Source organism: Scyliorhinus canicula, chromosome 11 (genome assembly GCF_902713615.1).
Source record: "Scyliorhinus canicula chromosome 11, sScyCan1.1, whole genome shotgun sequence".
Classification (NCBI taxonomy): domain Eukaryota; kingdom Metazoa; phylum Chordata; class Chondrichthyes; order Carcharhiniformes; family Scyliorhinidae; genus Scyliorhinus; species Scyliorhinus canicula.
The window spans coordinates 86,355,153-86,375,772 of record NC_052156.1 but is presented as its reverse complement, the minus strand read 5'-3'; the positions used below and the strand labels follow the sequence as shown (position 1 = coordinate 86,375,772).

At 46.4% G+C, this 20,620-nt stretch overlaps 1 protein-coding gene across 1 annotated transcript in view; it reads right to left on the bottom strand.

Moving 5' to 3' along the window:
* Positions 1-215: 215 nt before the first annotated feature.
* LOC119973172 (DDB1- and CUL4-associated factor 1-like) overlaps positions 216-20,620 on the bottom strand; it is a 149,766-nt gene continuing 129,361 nt past the window's right edge. Inside the window, 1 exon segment of the mRNA XM_038810816.1 lies at positions 216-3,713. Coding sequence (XP_038666744.1) covers positions 3,655-3,713 — 59 coding nt within the window. The 3' untranslated portion in view covers positions 216-3,654.

Here is a 20,620-nt window from a genome sequence, read left to right as displayed (position 1 = left end):
CCTGCAGAAGGATGGAACAGGCAGGACTGGCCAAAGGGTCACCTCTCGTACCGTACCCATTCTACGATTCATATAGGCTGCCAGGTTTCCGACATTACAACAGGAAATACACTTAAAGTATTGAATTGGCTGCAAAATGCTTTGGGGCATCCCACGATTGAGATAGAGAGTGCATAAAACCACAAGGCCAAAAAACAAAGTCACAAGCAGATGGGTGGAGTGATTGAGTAATTTTTATTCATTTGATTTCCAGTAATAAAAATATTTCAGCTAAATTCTGTACAAGGCCTAATATCATTTTTTACAAGTTTCCTTTTTGTGCTTGGTATCACAGGCTCGTAAATTACAAGATGCAGCACAAAAAAAACGATTTGCTACACTTCTGGCAAGGTAAACGCAGTTTCAGTCACTGCTCATCTTTTTTTCACTCACTGACAAGATGGCCATATTTCTTTCTTTTTTAATATATATCAAAAAGGACTTTGAAAATCCACTGGTGGAGGTGTGCTGCCACTAACATTCCACATTAATGCTGGGCAGTATCACAGGTTTCTCTGCACCTCTCGACCAGGTTCAGCAAGAACAAATGGAAAAATAACAAAAGTTTCTTTAAAAAAGCACCATCCTTGACAGCACGTGCACTGGTACCAGTCATGCAACCAGCATTTCCTGTATTCTAGCACCACTTAGTGGCAGATACCTGTATTAGGACCATTTGGCTCAAATAGTCAGCAGCTATTGAAATGAAATGAAATGAAATGAAAATCGCTTATTGTCACGAGTAGGCTTCAATGAAGTTACTGTGAAAAGCCCCTAGTCGCCACATTCCGGCGCCTGTCCGTCAGCAGGATTAAAGAATTAACCCTTTGTTATTAACAGGGTTTCCGTGTCCTTGAAGAGTTGCCTCAGTGGCACTACAACCCTCATCCTTACAACCCGCAAACAATATTGGTATACTAATGAGATTTAACACACTGCTTGGAGTCTGTTCCACTGCTGCTGTTGTCCACAGAATGGGATTCAGAAAGCAATTTATTTGAAGTATGTCTGCAGCGAGGCTGGTCAGTGCTGTGCTCACCCCACTCAGGTTAAGAGCCTCCAGAGCAATGATGATGATTGCAAATACATTCATTACGGTGTTGAGATCTATTGGGGATATTTTCTTTCCTGGGGACAGATTTAAGTTCATGAGACAGAAGACAGCACTGGGGATATAGAATATATTCCACTTCAGGAATTGAGAGCCAGCATCAGGCACTCGTAGGTCATGTTACATTACGGGTTAAAAAAAAGAGTAAAGCTCCCTGTACACTGTCCTGTCACCCAGTCCCAAGGCAGCTCCGTTATCATTTACATACATAAAGGGTTTCAAAACCTATGTATGTCCTACAAGTGGATGTTCAACACTCTGCTATCTGGTTGTCGATAGCTCAGTGGCAGTAGCCCCCTGTCTTTCATTCATTCCTGTTTGAATTTTGAACCTGGAGGTTTGGAAAGAGCTGTATTAAGTACTGATGGACACAGATTTTTTTGCAATGCAGACACCTATCCTGCTGCAGTGTGACATTACCGACATCAGTCACTTAAGCAAGACCGTTAAGCCAGCCTCGTGTCCATCGCCACCAGTCCAAAGATGGAGACGTCTCCCAAAAATCCACTTTCTGTAGGATTCTGACAGCCAGATAACAGTGACACTAAGAGATTAGAATTCAGACCTCAGATGGAAAGTCAGTTTATATTCCACCAAGCACCCCACATCTCCGCACTCCCCAACCCCCAAGATACATGATTATTTAAACATACAGAAGAGACGGATGCTAGGCAGTGTGCTCAGGTCAGATACTTATGGTGCTTACTCAAACTTGCGCTAATCTGCAACAGGATTGGACAGGTCTCAGATACTACCCCCTTCTAAGTTGTTTGCACGCAATACTCAATTACGGTACTGGCCCAGAGTTCAGTAGATGACAATCACTCATTGCTTAGATTAGCAGCAGACTTTATCTCAGCTCTATTCCCAGACAACAGGAGGGGTGGAGAAACCTCAAGCAGACAAGGAGCTAAATCTAAAAACTACGCACATTATGTCAAGATTTCAGAAACTTGGGTGGAGTAAATCACAGTCTTGATCTAGAAGCGGGAAAGGGTTAACAAGAGAATGAAATGTGCTTAAAAGAACATCCAGGGACAACAGCAAAGAACTGTAAAATCAGGAAACAAGAGACACCACTGAAATCCAGTACCATGAGAAAACTATCACCTCATATCAGCATGTTCAGTTTTAGTTTTGCTGGAAATCGGTTACTCTCTCCTGATTTTCAATGAGAATCAATTTATAATTATCAGCAAACCAACGGCTGCAGTCACCAGTTGTTGAAATAAGGGTAGGCAGTTATATATTATGAGACACTTGTATAGAGGTACATTACAGACTTCTCTATAGCACTGACTGCCTGCTGTAAGGTTGGTGGGATATGAAACCTGGTACAGGTTACAGCAGAGTCCCATTATATTTGGTACCAGTCAGCTCTCACAGATAGAATAAAAGACTGCCCCCTTGAATGAAAGACTGCCCCTTTGTATGAAGTGAGCTGGGTTTAAATTCTACAAAAAGAATCACCAACCAGCATTGTCATTTAGAGAAGCTATAAAGATGACCAGGATATGAAAGGATAACAGCAACCTGTTACTACACTAGAGTGCCTCTCCTAATGTTGAGATGATGAGAAAGATGCTGCTGCATATTACAGTCAACATTTAACACATGTTCGACGTGGCCTGCAATGTTGTCTGCAAGCAGTAGAAAAGGGAACAAGTCTAGCATCCCTCTCCTTTTTCAGCAGGTTGAATCCAGGTGAGGGTGTGCCTGACCCTGAGCCGTGGGAAATGCTGGGGCACAATTGATTTACATACTCGTCACATGGAAGTTCAATTAAAGGCGATCATTTATTGGCACATCCGCTGCCTCTCAGGATCCTGATTAATTTATCAACACTTATTACACCCAGGAGGCCACGGCAACTAAAGCGCAATCTAGATTCAGCAACACCGATTGAGGCGCTCTCTAATGTTAAAATACGAGCAGTAATGAGATGCATTGAGCTGGGCACTGAGGTCAGTCCATAAACTTTACCCATTTCATCAAAGGTGGAAAATTATGGCCCATCTCTTCATTATGACCACTATCTATATATGGTTCTTTTTATAAACCTTCCACTTTTTATATATATATATGTACACTCACACACATATAAACAAATGTCTTTTAGAAAATCAATTAAAAAAACAAACTGCTGTCCATTCTGAAATGCACTGTGTCCCTATCCCGTGAAGCTAAGGATTGAACGCAGATCTTACACAACCTCGCTGCCTCTGAGCCACCGAGTCAAGATTATCCCACAGCTCCACAGCCCGTGGGAGCAGGCCAGTCTTTGTATCCCAACACGGCTTGTTGGGAAAGTTTCAAGTGGATTGATAAATTTTTTTTGCTTCTTTCCCCACCCCCCCCCCTCATGTGCGCATGTCAGGGCTGAACTCACGGTCCCTGAAGTAAAACATTAATTACTCTGGCTACCCTCTGCTGCCCCCACCGAGCGGGCAGTCCTCATGCCTGGACCTTGATTCTTGCCAGGTCGCAAGATCCAGTTGGTGGTATCATTCATTCAGGGACAGGATGATATCATCTTCCAGGTCGGAGTTATCTGTGGAATCCGCTGCCAAAAGAAAACAGGACCATTTGTCACCATTATAGCAGAGACTGTTTATAACAAGGATTAAAAGTAAAATGGACATTTAGTTACAAGTGGAGATTCACCAGATCAGGAGTCAGCTGACTGTTTGCACTGGGGCATTTTTTATTGCCAAACATTTTGCCTATCGGTGGCAAGGCGTCATCGTTAGCACTGCTGCCTCACAGCGCCAGAGACCCGGGTTTAATTCTGGCCTTGGGTGACTGAAGAATTTGCACTTATCCCAGTGTCTGCGTGGGTTTCCTCCGGGTGCTCCGGTTTCCTCCCACATCCAAAGATCTGCAGATTAGGTAGATTGGCCACGCTAAATTGCCAGAACTTGGTGTCCAAGGGTTAGATGTGGTTAAGGGTTGGGGGGATTGGGCCTAGGTGGGGTGCTCTTTTGGAGGGCTGGTACATATTTGGTGGGTCGAATGGCCTCCTTCTGCACTGTAGGAATTCTGTGATTCTATCCCATCCCTCAAATCTTCTGAAGCCACCAACCTGTAAGGAGTAGCGGCCACACATGCGAGGATAGAGTTGACTACCCAAAGACTCGACTATTCCAATACTCTCCTGCTCAGCCTCCCCTTCCTCCATAACTTCAGTTCATCTGAAATTCTGCTGGCCCATTCACCTCTCACCTGTGATCGGAGGCCTCCTGGTCCACAAACAGCAGAAATTTAAAATTTTGGCCCTCTTATTCAAATCCCTTCAGCCCTCCTCATTTCCAATTTCCTAACTCTGTACCGTGCAGAGGTGTCAGCCAAGATTAGGTCCTCAAGTCTTTGGAGTGGACCTCTGACTCAGAAGTGAGTGTGCACTCCTGAGCAAAGGCTGGCATTAATTATTAACATTAATTATAACAGCACTCAGAAACAAGCATTTATCTTTTTTTTTATAAATTTAGATTACCCAATTATTTTTTCCAATTAAGGGGCAATTTAGCGTGGCCAATCCACCTACTCTGCACATTTTTGGGTTGTGGGGGTGAAACCCACGCAGACACGGGGAGAATGTGCAAACTCTACACGGACAGTGACCCAGAGCCGGGATCGAACCTGGGACCTCAGCGCCGTGAGGCGGTTGTGCTAACCACTAGGCCACCGTGCTGCCCAGAAACAAGCATTTATATTATGAAGGAGATGATGAGTGTTTTAGTGTGGTGTTTATTCACACCCCTATCTACAGACTTTGCAATATTTATTTTAAATTCAGCAATTCACTTTCTTTAACAAACTAGCTGATCAATGAGAGTCCAATTAGATTGAGTGAAGCTGAATAGTTCTCATCAAACTGAACATGTTTGTTTTCAGTGAGCACTGATCAGCAGAGATCTTCAAATAACAAAACCTGCCCTTTCTTTAACCCTGTGAAACATTCCTGGGGAGGTTAGGGGATTGGATACTGAGCAGGATCCAGGCTGCAGGAATGGATGTGGTGTCAGGAGACAAGGTCAAGCAGTTGGTTCTGAGGTGACTTTCGAAAGTGGGCAGCAATGCAACAAAGTGCAGGAGTTAAGGAGGGGAAAATGCAAAATGAAATGAAAATCGCTTTATTGTCACGAGTAGGCTTCAATGAAGTTACTGTGAAAAGCCCCTAGTCGCCACATTCCGGCGCCTGTCTGGGGAGGCTGGTACGGAAATCGAACCGTGCTGCTGGCCTGCTTTAAAAGCCAGCGATTTAGCCCAGCGAGCTAAACCAGCCAGAACTGAGGCATGTGAAGGAACTGAAGAATGGGTAAAAGAGAATGCAGATTGTGGATCTATGTTTAAAATCTTCACTGAAAGATAGATGGCGGCCCTAACATGGGAACAGAGTTTGCGATGAGGCACGAAAAAAATGGTCTTCACCTCGCTGAAATTTAGTTGGGAGGAAATTTCTTCTCATTTAGTACTGTCAGACAAGCAGTCTGATAATTTCCAGATAGTGGAGGGGTCAAGAAAGGTGGAAGTGAGAGAGAGCAGAGACTCGTAGCTATATGTGTGGAAAATAACAATAGTTTTTTGGATGATGTCATTGAGGAACAACATATAGATGAGAAACAGGAGGCTGCCCAGGATAGATCCTTGGGTAATGTTAACCAGGAGCAATGGGGAACTTCCGGTGGCAGTTATGAAGGAGTAAGTTGCACATTTGGTGGCTCCCACTCGGGTCGGACTTTTTGGACCTTTTCCCGTGATTTTCTACCGGACTTGAACTGTAAAACTGAAGACAGAGGCAATTGTGTACTGAATTCCCACATCGGTGCATGGAGACGAGGACTAGAAGTGCTCGTAAAGGCAGAAACAGAAAGACAGAGAAGGCTTGGGCTGAAGCTGCAGCGGGAGACAGCATGGCGGTGGACCGGACTTCTGGTTTGTCAACCCCGCGGTCAACGGAGCAGTTGATGCAAGTTATTCAGGAAGGCTTTGCTAAGCAGAAACGGGACTGCTTGGACCCGATAAAAGAGTCGATTGAGCGGCTGGAGCTTAGATTGGACGCCCAAGATCGAGCGATCCAGAAGTTGGAGAAGGCGCTGGCTGAGTAGGAGGAACATTAAACTGCGGTGGAGTTGGAGGTCGGGATGCTGAGATACCAGCAGAAGAAGCTCCTGGAGAAGGTGGAGGACCTCGAGAATAGGTCCCGCCGGCAGAACTTGAGAATCGTTGGGCTCTCTGAGGGGTCCGAAGGAGCGGATGCTGGGGCATACATCGCAGATATGTTTGAGAAGCTGCTGGGAGATGGGGCATTCTCCTGACCCTTGGAGGTGGACAGGGCTCACTCGCGAGGAAGCTACAAATGGGAGCCCCCCCTCCCCCCCCCCCCCCTCAAGGGCAATGGTGGCGAGATTCCACAGGTACTTGGATAAGGAGCACATTCTACAGTGGGCCAAGCAGACACGGAGCTGTAAGTGGGACAATAGTATCCTGCAGGTCTACCAAGACCTTAGTGTGGAGATGGCCAGGAGAAGAGCAGGCTTCAACCAGATTAGGTCGATCCTTTTTACGAAAAAGGTGAAGTTCGGACTGTTGTATCTGGCTCGTCTTTGGGTCACGTACCAGGAACAGCACTTTTATTTTGTGTTGCCCGAGAACGCGCTGGACTTCGCAAAAAGGAAAGGACTGGTGGTGGACTGAGAACTTTTGAACTTTGCTGCAACAGTCATGGTTTTTTTTCTTTTTCTTTCTCTGTTCTTTTTTTAAAAAAGTTTCTCGTTTTGTGGAAGCTGTTTGTAATGCCTTCTATATTGATTTGGGGCCAGTGGCAGAGCTTAGTGAGTTAAGGTTTTTATTTGCAATGTTGGGGGATGGAGGTGTGCTTGTTTCGATTTTGGTGTTTTTCTGTCGGGCAATTGTATGGGGATTGTTTGTATGAGCGGGGGACGGGACGACGACGACGGACACAATAGGTGGGAGACTATCCGGCGCCAGGGATGGGGACCACCAAGCTAGCTGTGCGGGCTAGCTCACGGAAGTGCAGTGGGGTGTGTGTGCATAAGTTTGGTTTATCAAAGGGGTTGAGTTACAGAGTGTTGTTACTGGGTGGGGGGGGGGATGTTCTGCTGACGAGGGAGGGAATTGGGCCAAGGGACAGAGAGGAGGTTGGGGGCAGAGACTGCCTGGGGGCGGGGCGGAGCATGGGCTGGAGGCGGGCCCAAAAAAGGGGGTGGCTGATTGGCAAAAGGGGGGCATTGAGCCTCCCAACTGGGATGATCACCTGGAATGTTCGAGGGTTAAATGGGCCGATCAAGAGGGCACATCTGTTCGCGCATCTTAGGGGACTGAAGGCGGACGTGGTAATGTTGCAGGAGACGCACCTTAGAGTAACTGACCAGATTAGATTGAGGAAAGGCTGGGTCAGTCAGGTCTTTCACTCGGGACTGGATTCAAAGACCAGAGAGGTCGCGATCCTGATCAATAAGTGGGTGGTGTTTGAGGTGGGTAAATAGTTTCTGATGTGGGAGGTCAGTACATTATGGTCAGCAGAAAGAGGGGGGTTATTTAGCATAGAGTAGGGGGTTAATAAAGGTGGGACATGCAAGGGAGGTAGATGGCTTTAGCATTATGTTTATAGTTTCATGCATATTGTTTATTGTGTTGTTATAATACCAAAAAATACCTCAATAAAATGTTTATTAAAAAAAATCCAGGAGTAATGGTGCAGGGGTGGGAAGAGAAGTCATTGCAGGTGATTACCTGGCTTAGACTGAATAGAATTAGACCAGGTAAGCACAGTTGATCCAGGTGACAGGGAGAGCTGCTGGGTCAAATTAAATTAAATGTTAAAGGCTGGGAATTTAAGAGTTCTGTGGTAAAGTACTTGAGGGAGAGTATTTCTAGGGTGTACAGAAAGAAGGGGGCTTGGGAGGGTTTAAGGGGAATGTGTGTCAACAACAATACAAGGCAATGATTAGCCTTATTAGTGACAGCGCTAATGTGAGTGAAGAGGCTGAGAGAGAGTTCAGAATGCTTGGATGGCCATGTCTGAGAGTTTATATGGAAGAAGCGATTTAGAGAGTGGAGGGGGCAGTGAATTAAACAAGGCGAGCTGAGATGAAGGCTGAAATAACCCAGGATAAAAAGTCACAGAGGTCGAGGTGGGAAATCAGAGGTCATAATGGAAAGTCTGGAGTGGTGGGCATCGATTTTAAATGATTGACGTAAGAACCCATCTAGCTCACTAACTTCCTCCAGGAAATCTGCCATCCTTGCCTGGTTCAGACGACATGTGACTCCAGATCCACTCTCTTAAATATCCTCTGAAGTGGGGTAGCCAGCCACTCAGTTCAAGGGCAGTTAAGGATGGACAATAAATACTAGCCTTGTCAGTGAACAAAAAATACTCCCCTTTAAAACTGGGAAGACATATAAAGGAAACACCAACTCTGGAGCTGCCAGTATCTCTGTTGTCATGGAAAAAACACAGAACCTTGAACAATTGGGTCTAATTTAGGATATGGCAATTTAAATAAATTATTCATTCATTTATTGCCAATCCCTAATTGCCCTTGTGAAGGTGGTGGTGAGCTGCTTTCTTGAACCACTGTAGTCCATGGGGTGTAGGTACATCCCCAGTGCTGCGAGGGAGGGAGTTCCAGGATTCTGGCGCTGTGATAGTGAAGGAACAGTGATATATTTCAAAGTCAGGTGGTTTGGAGGACAACTTCCAGGTGGTGGTGTTCCGAGCTATCTTCTGCCCTTGGTGCTGCCTAAGGAGCTTTGTTTTCCTGCAGTGCATCTTGCAGATGGTATACACTGTTGCCACTCTGGTTGAGGGAGTGAATGTTTGTTGATGGGGTCAAGTGAAGCAGGCTGTTTTGCCCCGGAGGGTGTTGAGCTCCTCGAGTGTTGTTGGAGCTGTACTCATCCAGGTAGGTGGCGAGTATTCCATCACACTCCTGACTTGCACTTTGTAGATGGTGGACAGGTTTTGGGGGAGTCAGAAGATAAGTTATTCACCTCCTGACTTCTCAAAGCCTGTCCGCGATCTATAAGGCACAGGTTAGGAATGTGATGGAATGCTTGCCACTTGCCTGTATGAGTGAAGCTCTGAATGATTGGGCCTAGAGCAGAATTTCCAGCCTCTTACCTCCTCTTGTAGCCACAGTATTTATATGGCTAGTCCAGTTCAGTTTCTGGTCAATTGTAACCCTTAGTATTTGATATGGGAGATTCAGTGATGGTTATGCCATAAAATTTCAAAAGGAGATAGATGTAGATTCACTCTTAGAATCATAGAGTACAGAAGAGGCCCTTCAGCCCATCAAGCCTGCACTAGCAAAAAACACTATTCGAAACTACACTAACCCCACTTCCCAGCACATGGACATAGCCTGGAATGTTACGACATTTCAAGTATTCATTTCAGTACTTTTTAAAAGATTGTGCGCTTTTTCAGCCTCACTTACCATCCCAGACAGTGCATTCCAGATTCCCACTTACCCTCTGGATGAAGTATGTTTTCCTCAAATCCCCTCTAAACCACCTGACTTTCACCTTAAAAATTATGCCCCCTTGCTTCTGACTCTTCAACTAAGAGAAACAGCTGCTTCCTAGCTATGCCCCATAATTTTATTTATTTAAGAAAAAAAATGAGTACCCAATTCATTTTTTTCCCCCAAGGGGCAATTTAGCATGGCCAATCCACCTAGCCTACATATCTTTGGGTTGCGGGGGCGAAACCCACGCAAACACGGGGAGAATGTGCAAACTCCACACACAGTGACCCAGAGCCGGGATCGAACCATGGACCTCGGCACCGTGAGGCAACATGGCTAACCCACTGTGCCACCGTGCTGTCCCGCCCCATAATTTTATATGCCTCAATCAGGTCCTCTTTAGCTCTTCTCTGCTTTAAAGAACAAAGAACAAAGAAAATTACAGCACAGGAACAGGCCCTTCGGCCCTCCCAGCCTGCGCCGATCCAGATCCTTTATCTAAACCTGTCTCCTATTTTCCAAGGTCTGCTTCCCTCTGTTCCCGCCCATTCATATACCTGTCTAGATGCTTCTTAAATGATGCTATCGTGCCCGCCTCTACCACCTCCGCTGGTAAAGCGTTCCAGGCACCCACCACCCTCTGCGTAAAAAACTTTCCACGCACATCTCCCTTAAACTTTCCCCCTCTCACCTTGAAATCGTGACCCCTTGTAACTGACACCCCCACTCTTGGGAAAAGCTTGTTGCTGTCCACCCTGTCCATACCGCTCATAATTATGTAGACCTCAATCAGGTCCCCCCTCAACCTCCGTCTTTCCAACGAAAACAATCCTAATCTACTCAACCTTTCTTCATAGCTAGCACCCTCCATACCAGGCAACATCCTGGCTGGTAAAGAAAACAACCCGAGCTTATTCAGCCTCTCTTCATAGCTAAAATGCTCTACCCCAGGCAACATCCTGGTGAATCTCCTCTGCACTCTCTCTAGCGCAATCACAACCTTCCTATAATGCGTTGACCAGAAGTGAACACAATATTCCAGCTGTGACCTAACCAAAGTCCTGGACAGTTCCAAATAGCTCCCCATTCTTCTAATCTACGCCACGAATGATAAAGGCAAGTGTCCCATATGTCTTCTTAACAACCTTATTAACCTGTCTTGTCCTTTAAGGAATCTGCAGACAAACATTCCAGGATCCTTCGGAACTTCCTAATGTCCTGTCATTCATTGAGTACTCCCTTGCTGTGTTACTCCTTCCAAAGTGCATCCTCTTACATTTCTCAGGGTTAAATTCCATCTGCCACTGATCTGACCAATCTGTCTATATTCCCCTGTAACCTCAGACCATCTTCTTCACTGTCAATCACCCAGCCAATCTTTGTGTTATTGTCAAACGTCCTTTTCATCAACCTCCTCTCTCCTTTTCATCAACCCCCCCCCCCCCCTCTCCCCCCGACAACATTTTCTTCTATATCGTTTATATATCAGAACTGATTCCCATGGTATGCTACTGGACACCGGCCTCCAGTTACACAAAAGCCTTCTACCACCACCCTTTGTCTCCTATCACTGAGCTAATTTTGGATCCAACCTGCCAAGTTACCCCGAATCGCCTGATCTTTAACCTTCTTTATCAATCTCCCAATGGGACCTTGTCAAAAGATTTCTGAAATCCATATAAACTACATCAAATGCATTACCCTGATCGAACACCTGGTCATCTTCTCAAAAAATGCAATCAAATTTGTGAGGCATGACCTCCTTTTGGCAAAGCCATGCTGACTGTCCTCAATCAAAGCTTGCATCTCCAAGTGGAGATTGATTCTGTCCTCCAGAATTTTCTCCAACAGTTTCCCTACCACGGATGAGTCTCACTGGTCTGTAATTCCCTGGTTTATCTCTACCACACTTCTTGAAAAGTGGAACCATATCAGCTGACCACCAGTCCTCTGGTACCTCCCCTGTGGCCAGAGAGCAATTAAAAATGTGGGTCAGAGTAATTTCCTTCCTCGCCTCACACAGCACCTTAGGACATAATTCACCTGGACCTGGAGATTTATCCACTTTTAAGCCTGCCAAAATCTCCCGTACTTCCTCACTTCCTGTAATGGCAATATCACCAAGTCCAAGTTGTCAATACATGCTCTTAACTGATCTGTCTTACAGATGATACTTCCAGCATTAAAGTAGAGGCCATCCAGCCTTGTCTTACTCTCTTTATACTCAACATGCTGTGTCCCGACTGCATTAACACTCTGTCCCCTCACCTGCCGCACTAGTTAAAATTCCTCCCAACAGCACTAGCAGCCCAACTGCAAGGATCTTCAGCCTATTCTGGTTAAAGTGCAGACTGTCCGGCTTGTATAGGTCCCACCTTCCCCAGAAACGATCCCAGTGATCCAGGAATCTAAACCCCCCCCCCCGTCTGCACCAACTCTTGAGCCACGCGTTCATCTGTCCCATTCTCCTATTTCTGTACACGTTAGCACATGGCACTGGGAGTAATCCAAAGATTAACCTTGGAGGTCCTGCTCTTTACGTCTACTGCTTAGCACCCTAAATCCTTGACGCAGGGCCTCACCCCTCATTCCACCTATATCATTGTACCAATGTGTACCATGAGATGGTCATTGCCTGGCACTGCACAAATGTTACCACTTGGATATTGTCCAGGTCTTGCTGCACTTGATCAAGGGCTGCTTCAGCACCTGAGGAGTCATGAATGGTGCTGAACATTATGAAGTTAACAGTGAACATCCCCATTTCTGATCTTACAATGGAGGAGAGTCATTGATGGGGCTGGTTTAGCTCACCAGGCTAAATCGCTGGCTTTTAAAGCAGACCAACAGCACGGTTCGATTCCCGTACCAGCCTCCCCGGACAGGCGCCGGAATGTGGTGACTAGGGGCTTTTCACAGTAACTTAATTGAAGCCTACTCGTGACAATAAGCGATTTTCATTTCATTTTTTTCATGAAGCAGCTGAAAATAGTTGGACCTTGAGGAATACCTGCAGTGATGTCCCGGAACGGAGATGATTGACCTCCAACAACCTCAACCATCTTCCTTTGCGCTAGGTATGACTCCAGTAAGCAGAGAGCTTCCTCCCTTCCCGACTCCCATTAACTCCAGTTTCACTAGGGTTTCTTGATGCCATGCTCGACCAAATGCTGCCTTGATGTCAAGATCAGTCGTTCTTGCCTCACCTCTATAGTTCAGCTCTTTTGTCCATGTTCAGACCAAGACTGCAATAAGGCCTGAAGCTGAGTGACCTGGGCTAAACCCAAATTGAGCATCAGTAAGCAGGTTATTGCGAAGCAAGTGTCGCTTGATAGTGCTATTGATGACCCTTTCCATCACTTTACTGATGATCAAGAATAAATTAATGGGGCAGTAATTGGCTGGGTTAGATTTGTCCTGCTTTTTGTGTACATGATGTGCTTAGGAGATTTCCCACATAACCGGGCCGATGCCAATGTTGTAGCTGTGCTGGAACAGTTACTCTAGGAGTGCGGCAAGTCTTCAGTACTATTGCCAGAATGTTGTCAGGGTCCATTGCTATTGGTGTATCCAGTGCCTTCAGACATTTTTTGAGATCACATGGAGTGAATCGAATTGGCTAAAGACTGGCATCTGTGATGCTGGGGACCTCTGGAGGAGGCCAAGTTGGATAATCCACTCAGCTCTTGTGGCTCAAAGGTTTTGCAAATAATTCACCGTATATTTTGCACTGATGTATGCTGGGCTCTTCCATTATTGAGGATGGGGATATTTGCAGAACCTCCTCCTCCAGCGAGTTGTTTAATTGTCTACCACCATTCAGAACTGGATATGGCAGGACTGCAGAGCTTAGATCTGATCTGTTGGTTGTAGTATCGCTTAGCTGTCAATTACTTGCTGCTCATGTTGCTTGGCACACAAGCAAGCCTGTGCTGTAGCTTCACCAGACTGACACCTCATTTTAGGTGTGCCTGATGCTGTTCCTGGCATTCTATCCTGCACTCTTCACTGAACCAGGATTGATCCCCTGGCTTGGTGATAATGTTAGAGTGGGGCATATGCCAGGCTTCCCATGAAGAGTACAGATTGTGGTTGAGTACAATTCTGCTACTGCTAATGCCATAGTAATAATAATCTTTATTATTGTCACAATAGGCTCACATCAATCAAATCCCCTAGTCGCCACATTCCGGCACCTGTTCGGGTACACTGAGGGACAATTCAGAATGTCCATTACACCTAACAGCACGTCTTTCGGGACTTGAGAGAGGAAACCGGAGCACCCAGAGGAAACCCACGCAAACACAGGGAGAACGTGTAGACTCCACACAGACAGTGACCCAAGCCAGGAATCAAACCCGAGTCCCTGGTGCTGCGAAGTAACAGTGTTAACTACTGTATTACCGTGCCGCCCTAAGCTCATGGATGCCCAGTCTGGAGTTGGTGGATCTGTCCAAAGTCTTTTCGAATTAGCAGGATGGTAGCACCACACAAGGGTATCCTCAATATGACTTTGTCTACACAAAGACTAGACAGTGGTCACTCCTACCAATACTGGCAAGGACAGATGCATCTGCAGCCCGAAGGTTGGTGAGGTTAAATACATTTTCTTTCTTGTTGGATCCTTCTCCACCTGTCGCAGACCCAATCTAGCAACTATGTCTTTTAGGACTCAGCTAGCTCAGTTTGTAGTGGTGCAACCAAGCCACTCTTGGTGATAGACATTGAACCCCCCCCATCCAGAGTACATTTTGTGCGGTTGACTCAGTTCGTCCTCCAAGTGGTGTTCAGCATGGAGGAGCACTGATTTATCAGCTGAGTGGGGGCTGTGGTACATGGTAATCAGCAGAAGGTTTCCTTGCCCTTGTTTGACCTGAAGCCATGAGACTTCATGGGGTAGGGGGTTGATGTTGAGGACTCTCAGGGCAACACCCTCCTGACTGTATACCACCGTGTCACCGCCTCTGCTGGGTTTGTCTTGCCGTTGGGACAGGACACCTGGAGATGGTGGTGTCTGAGACGTTATCTGTAAGTATGATTTTGTGCGCATGGCTGTGTCAGGTTGTTGTTTGACTAGTCTGTGAGGTAGCTCTTCCAATTTCGGCACAAGCCTCCAGATCTTAGTAAGGAAGACTTCACAGGGTTGACAGGGCTGGGATTGCCATTGATGTTTTCGGTGCCTTGGACAATACCAAGTGGCATGTCCAGTTTCTTTCCTTTTAGACTTTTCAGTGGTTCGATACAACTGAGTGGTTTGCTAGGACATTTCAGAGGGCATTTAAGAGGCAACAACATTGCTGTGGGTTTGGAGTCACATGTAGGCAAGACCAGTTAAAGAACAGTAGATTTCCTTCTCTAAAGGACATTAATGGACCAGATGAGTTTTTACGACAATGGTTTCATGGTCACCTGGTGTTCTGAAAACATTACTGGATAGCCAAGAAAAAATTTACAAGCTATGAATAAACTTATCACCTCTCAAAGCAATTTGTTAACTAGTACGTGCCCCAGAAGGCTGCAGTTTGAAAGGAACAGGAGCGGATTTGTAACAAAAATGGAAAATCCTGGACAACCTCAGCAGGTCTGCCAGCATCTGTGGAGAGAGAAGGAGCGAACGTTTCAAGTCGCTCTTTGTCATAGTTAGAGAGAACTGGAAATAAGGTCAGATTTATACTACTGTGGGGTGGGGGTAACATGGAGCAGCAGGGCTGGATGAGGGGCCAGCGATAGATGGAGGCTGAGTAGAGACTGACAAAGGGGAATGGAAATGGTAATCATAGCTAACTAAGGGTGCTGCTGACAGCAGCACATTAGAGATCAGAATGTGTTAATGGCAGAAACAGGTTAAGCAGTGTGCCAAAGGACAACCTGGAACAGGGAACAGATGGCCCAAGTTGGGGGGGGAGAAAGACAGTGGTGAGCAAAAAATGAATCAATGGAAGAAATGAAAATAAATTGATAGAAATAAAAATGGGGTGAAGGTGGAGGAGAGAGTTCATAGTCTGAAGTTGTTGAGCTGGATGTTAAGTCCGGAAGGCTGTAACATGCCTAATCACAAGATGAGATTCTGTTCCTCCAGTTTGTGCTGGGCTTCATTGGAACCTTACAGCAGGCCAAGGGCAGACATGTGGATGTGAGAGCAGGATGGTGAGTTGAAATAGCAAACAACAGGTCTGGGCCCTGCTTGTGGATGGACCGAAGGTGCTCTGCAAAGCGGTCACCCAGTCTGTGTTTCGTCTCTCCGATGCAGAGTAGACCACTGCATTGGGAGCAGCAAATGAAGTAGACCAGATCCAAGGAGGTGCACATGAATCGCTGCTTTACCTGAAACAGGCCCTTGGATGGTGAGCAGGTAAAGGGGCAGGTGTGACACCATCCGCGATTGCATGGGAAGGTGCCGTAGGAAGAGGGCGAGGTGATGGAGGAGTGGACCAGGGTATCCTGGAGGGAAGAAATGCTGACAGGGATGTGTTTGGTGCTGGAATCATGCTGGAGTTGGCGATAATGGTGGAAGATGATTCTTTGAATGCAGAGGCTGGTGGGGTGTAAAATTACCACAAGGGGCACTCTATCCTGGTTCTGGGAGGGTGGGTGAGGGCAGAGGTGCGGGAAAAGGGTCGGACACAGATGAGAGCCCTATAAACCATAATTGGTTTATAGCTTAAAGACACGACTGTCCCAGAAGGCTCATTGTGTCAGCCTGTTCCTGAAGAAAAAGGAAGATACATTAGCAGCACCGTTTTGGAATGTGACATCATCAGAACAGATGCAACGGGAGTGAAATAACTGGGAGAATGGGATGGAGTTCTTACAGGATGTGAGCTGTGAAGAGCTGTAGTCTAAGTAGTTGTGGGAGTCATTGGGCTTGCAATGGATATTAGTTGACAGTCTTATCCCCAGAAATGGAGATAGAGAGGTCAAGGAAGGGAAAGGCAGTGTTGGAGACGGCCCACGTGAAGGTGATAGAGGGGTGGAAGTTGCAAGAAAAATTGATTAATTCCTCCTAGGTCCAGACGAGAACATGAAGTGGCACCGAAACAGCTGTCAATGTACCGGTAAAAGAGTTGTGGGAGAGGGCTGGTTCAAGGAATGTTCCAAATACCCAGGGAACGAGACAGTCAAAACTGGGACCCATGCGGGTATCCATAGCCACGTCTTTGGTTTGCAGGAAATGAGACGAGTTAAAGGAGAAATTGTTCAGTGAGAGGACAACTTCAGCCAAACAGAGTGGTGTTGGATGGGGATTGTTCAGGACTCACTGAGGAAGGAAAGAAAGAGTCCTCAGACCACGCTGGTGGGGAATGGAGGTACAGCGGGATTGGATAGCCATGGTAAAGAGGAAGTGGTTGGGGCCAGGGAACTGGAAGTTGTTGATTATGACGCAGGGCATCAGGGGAATCGCTTTTGTAGGTGAGAAGGGACTGGACAAGAGGAGAGAGGATCGAGTCAAGATAGGAAAAAGTGAGTTCAGCGGAGGCAGGAACAGGCTGACTCGATGAGCCTACTGGGACAGTCCTGATTGTGGATTTTGGGAAGGAGGTAGAAGTGGGCTCTCGGAGTTGGAAGCTGTGGAGAGAAGGATTCCAGAAGAGATGAGGTCAGTGACAGTCCTGGAAACAATGGCTTGACGTTCAATGGTGGAGTTGTGGCCCAGGGGTAGGTAGGAGGAAGTATCTGGCAGCATCTGATGCAAGTTCTGCAATCCACAGCACCAATATTTCTCGCCATGGGCACAACATTAAGAAAAACATTAGACCAAAGAAGTATCAGCAAGTGCTCAAGCCGCTGTGTCAAAGATGGTGAGGGATGAGGGATTGAAATATTAGCTCTTAACATTTTCATGAAGCAGCAGAAACCACACAGATTTGTATTGTGTTTGGCGGGATTGGCATTAGGAGAGCAAATTCCCGCCGAGGTCTCAGGTTCGATCCCGGCTCTGGGTCACCGTCCGTGTGGAGTTTGCACATTTCCCCCGTGTTTGTGTGGGTTTCGCCCCCAGAACCCAAAGATGTGCAGGCTAGGTGGATTGGCCACGCTAAATTGCCCCTTAAATGGAAAAAATGAATTGGGTACTCTAAATTTATAAAAAAGAAAGGAGAGCAAATTCCAGATGGCAACATGGTGTGTTGAAGCACCAATGGACTGAAACATGGGCTTTGTACCACCAATTCATTGACACTCAATTTCACCGTATCTCAACCAGGCTCCTGAAAATGCCTGGATCATGCTCCATATACTCCTGTTTCAGGAGGGCATTTGTGAAAGTTTGGATATTCAGCTGCCCTTCAATGGTGTATAGGATTTAGATGTCAGCGGTGGTATAATCCAAGGAAATTCGGCATGTTCACAATAACTCTTAACAACTTCTACAGATGCACCATAGAAAGCATCCTATCATGCTGCATCACAGCCTGGTATGGCAACTCCTCGCCCAAGACCGCACAAAACTTCAGTTGTGAATACCGCCCAGTCCATCACACAACCTGCCTCCCATCCATTGACTCCACCTACAGCTATGGAAAGTGGGCAGCATAATCAAAGACCCCCCCCATCCGGCTTCACTCTTGCAACTTCTTCCATCGGACAGGAGATACAAAAGTCTGAGAGCATGCACGAACAGACTCAAAAACAGCTTCTTCAGGCAGCACGGTGGCGCAGTGGATAGCACTGCTGCCTCACGGCACCGAGGTCCCAGGTTCGATCCCGGCTCTGGGGTCACTGTCCATGTGGTTTGCACACTCTCCCCGTGTTTCCGTGGGTTTTGCTCCCACAACCCAAAGATGCGCAGGCTAGGCGGATTGGCCACGCTAAATTGCGCCTTTATTGGAAAAAATGAATTGGGTAGTCTAAATTTATATTTTAAAAAACAGCTTCTTCCTGCTGTTACCGGACTCCTAAATGACCCTCTTATGGACTGACCTCATTAACACTACACCCCTGTATGCTTCACCCGATGCCGGTGTTATGTAGTTACATTGTGTACCTTGTGTTGTCCTATGATGTATTTTATTTTATTTCCTTTTCATGTACTTAATGATCTGCTCGCAGAAAAATACTTTTCACTGTACCTCGGTACACGTGACAATAAACATAATCCAATTCAATCCAAGAAGTTGGAATCCCATTGCAGAGAATGGAGCACACCATCCGGGCTCATAATGCAGCAATCATCCTGACAGAATACTGCACTATCAGACGTGCTGTCTTTTGGTTGTAAAAGATCTCATGGCACTATTTTAAAGATTGGAGTTTTTCCACAGTGCCCCAGTTTATCCCTCAAGTTATCATCATAGAACAGATTATCTAGTCAAAAACAGAAAATTTTGTAAACAGCAGGTCTGTGCAGAGAGAAAATAAGAGTTAACATTTTTAATTATTATTTTTTAAAATTTAGAGTACCCAATTAATTTTTTCCAATTAAAGAACAATTTAGCATGGCCAATCCACCTACACTGCACATCTTTGGGTTGTGGGGGTGAAACCCACACAAACATAGGGAGAATGTGCAAACTCCACACGGACAGTGACCCAGAGCTGGGATCGAACCTGGGACCTTGGTGCCGTGAGGCTGCAGTGCTAACCCACTGCGCCACCATGCTGCCCTTGCGATGGTTACTTCTACTGATACTGTTATGGACAGATACATCTGCAGCAGGCAGGTTGGCGAGGATGAGGTCAAGTATGGTTATCCCCCTTGTTGGTTTCCTAACCATCTGCTGTAGCCCCAGTCACGCAGCTATGTCCTTTAGGACCTGGTCAGCTCATCTGTGGTGGTACTACCAAGCCACTCTTGGTGATGGACATTGAAATCTTCCACCCAGAGCATATTCTGCGCCCTTGCCACCCTCAGTGCTTCCTCCAAGTGGTGTTCAAAATGGAGCTGTACGAATTCATCAGCTGATGGTAGCCGGTCGTGGTAATAACAGGATGTTTCCTTGCCCACGGTTAACCCGAAGACATGAGATTTCATGGGTCCACAGTCAAGGTTGAGGACTCCCAGGACAACGCCCTCCTTACTGTATACTACTGTGCTGCCACCTCTGCTGGGTCTGTCCTGCCAGTGAGACAGGACATACGCAGGATTGGTGGCAGTGGTGTCTGGGACATTGTCTGTCAGGTATGATTCTGTGAATATGACTATGTCAGGCTGTTGCTTAACTAATCTGTGATATACGGCAACACGGTGGCCTAGTGGTTAGCACAGCTGCCTCATGGCGCTGAGGTCCCAGGTTCGATCCCGGTTCTGGGTCACTGTCCGTGTGGAGTTTGCACATTCTCCCAGTGTCTGCGTGGGTTTCGTCCCCACAACCGAAAGATGTGCAGGGTAGGTGGATTGGCCACAATAAATTGCCCCTTAATTGGGTAATCTAAATTTAAAAAAAACTAATCTGAGAGACAGCTCTCCCAACTTTGGCACAAGTCCCCAGACGTCAGTAAGGAGGTCTTTGCAGAGTCAGCCAGGCTGGGTTTGCCGTTGTCGTTTCCAGTGCGTGGTTCGATGGTCCGGGTGGTCTGTCTGGTTTTGTTCCTTTTTTGTGTTTTTGCAGCGGTTGAATACAACTAGGCCATTTCAGAGAGCATTTAAGAGTCAACCACATTGCTGTGGGCCTGGAGTCACATGTAGGTCAGACCAGGTAAGGATCGCTGATTTCCTTTCCTAAAGGACAATCGCCATTGGTTATCATTAGACTTTTGATTCCCGATATTTTATTGAGTTTAAATTCCATCACCTGCTGTGGTGGCATTTGAATCCGGGTCCCCAGATCATTATCCTGGGTTTCTGGATTGCTAGTCCAGCGACAATACCACTATGCTGCCGCCTCCGTATGTGGAGTAGCTGGAACAGAGTACAAGGTCAGAGACTCGGTACAAACTAGGAGAGATTGAAACAAAGCTGTGTAGGTCACGAGGCAGAGGAAGTGTTAATGGCAGAAGGTGCTGGTAGCTGTATAAAGGTAAAATATCAGAATGG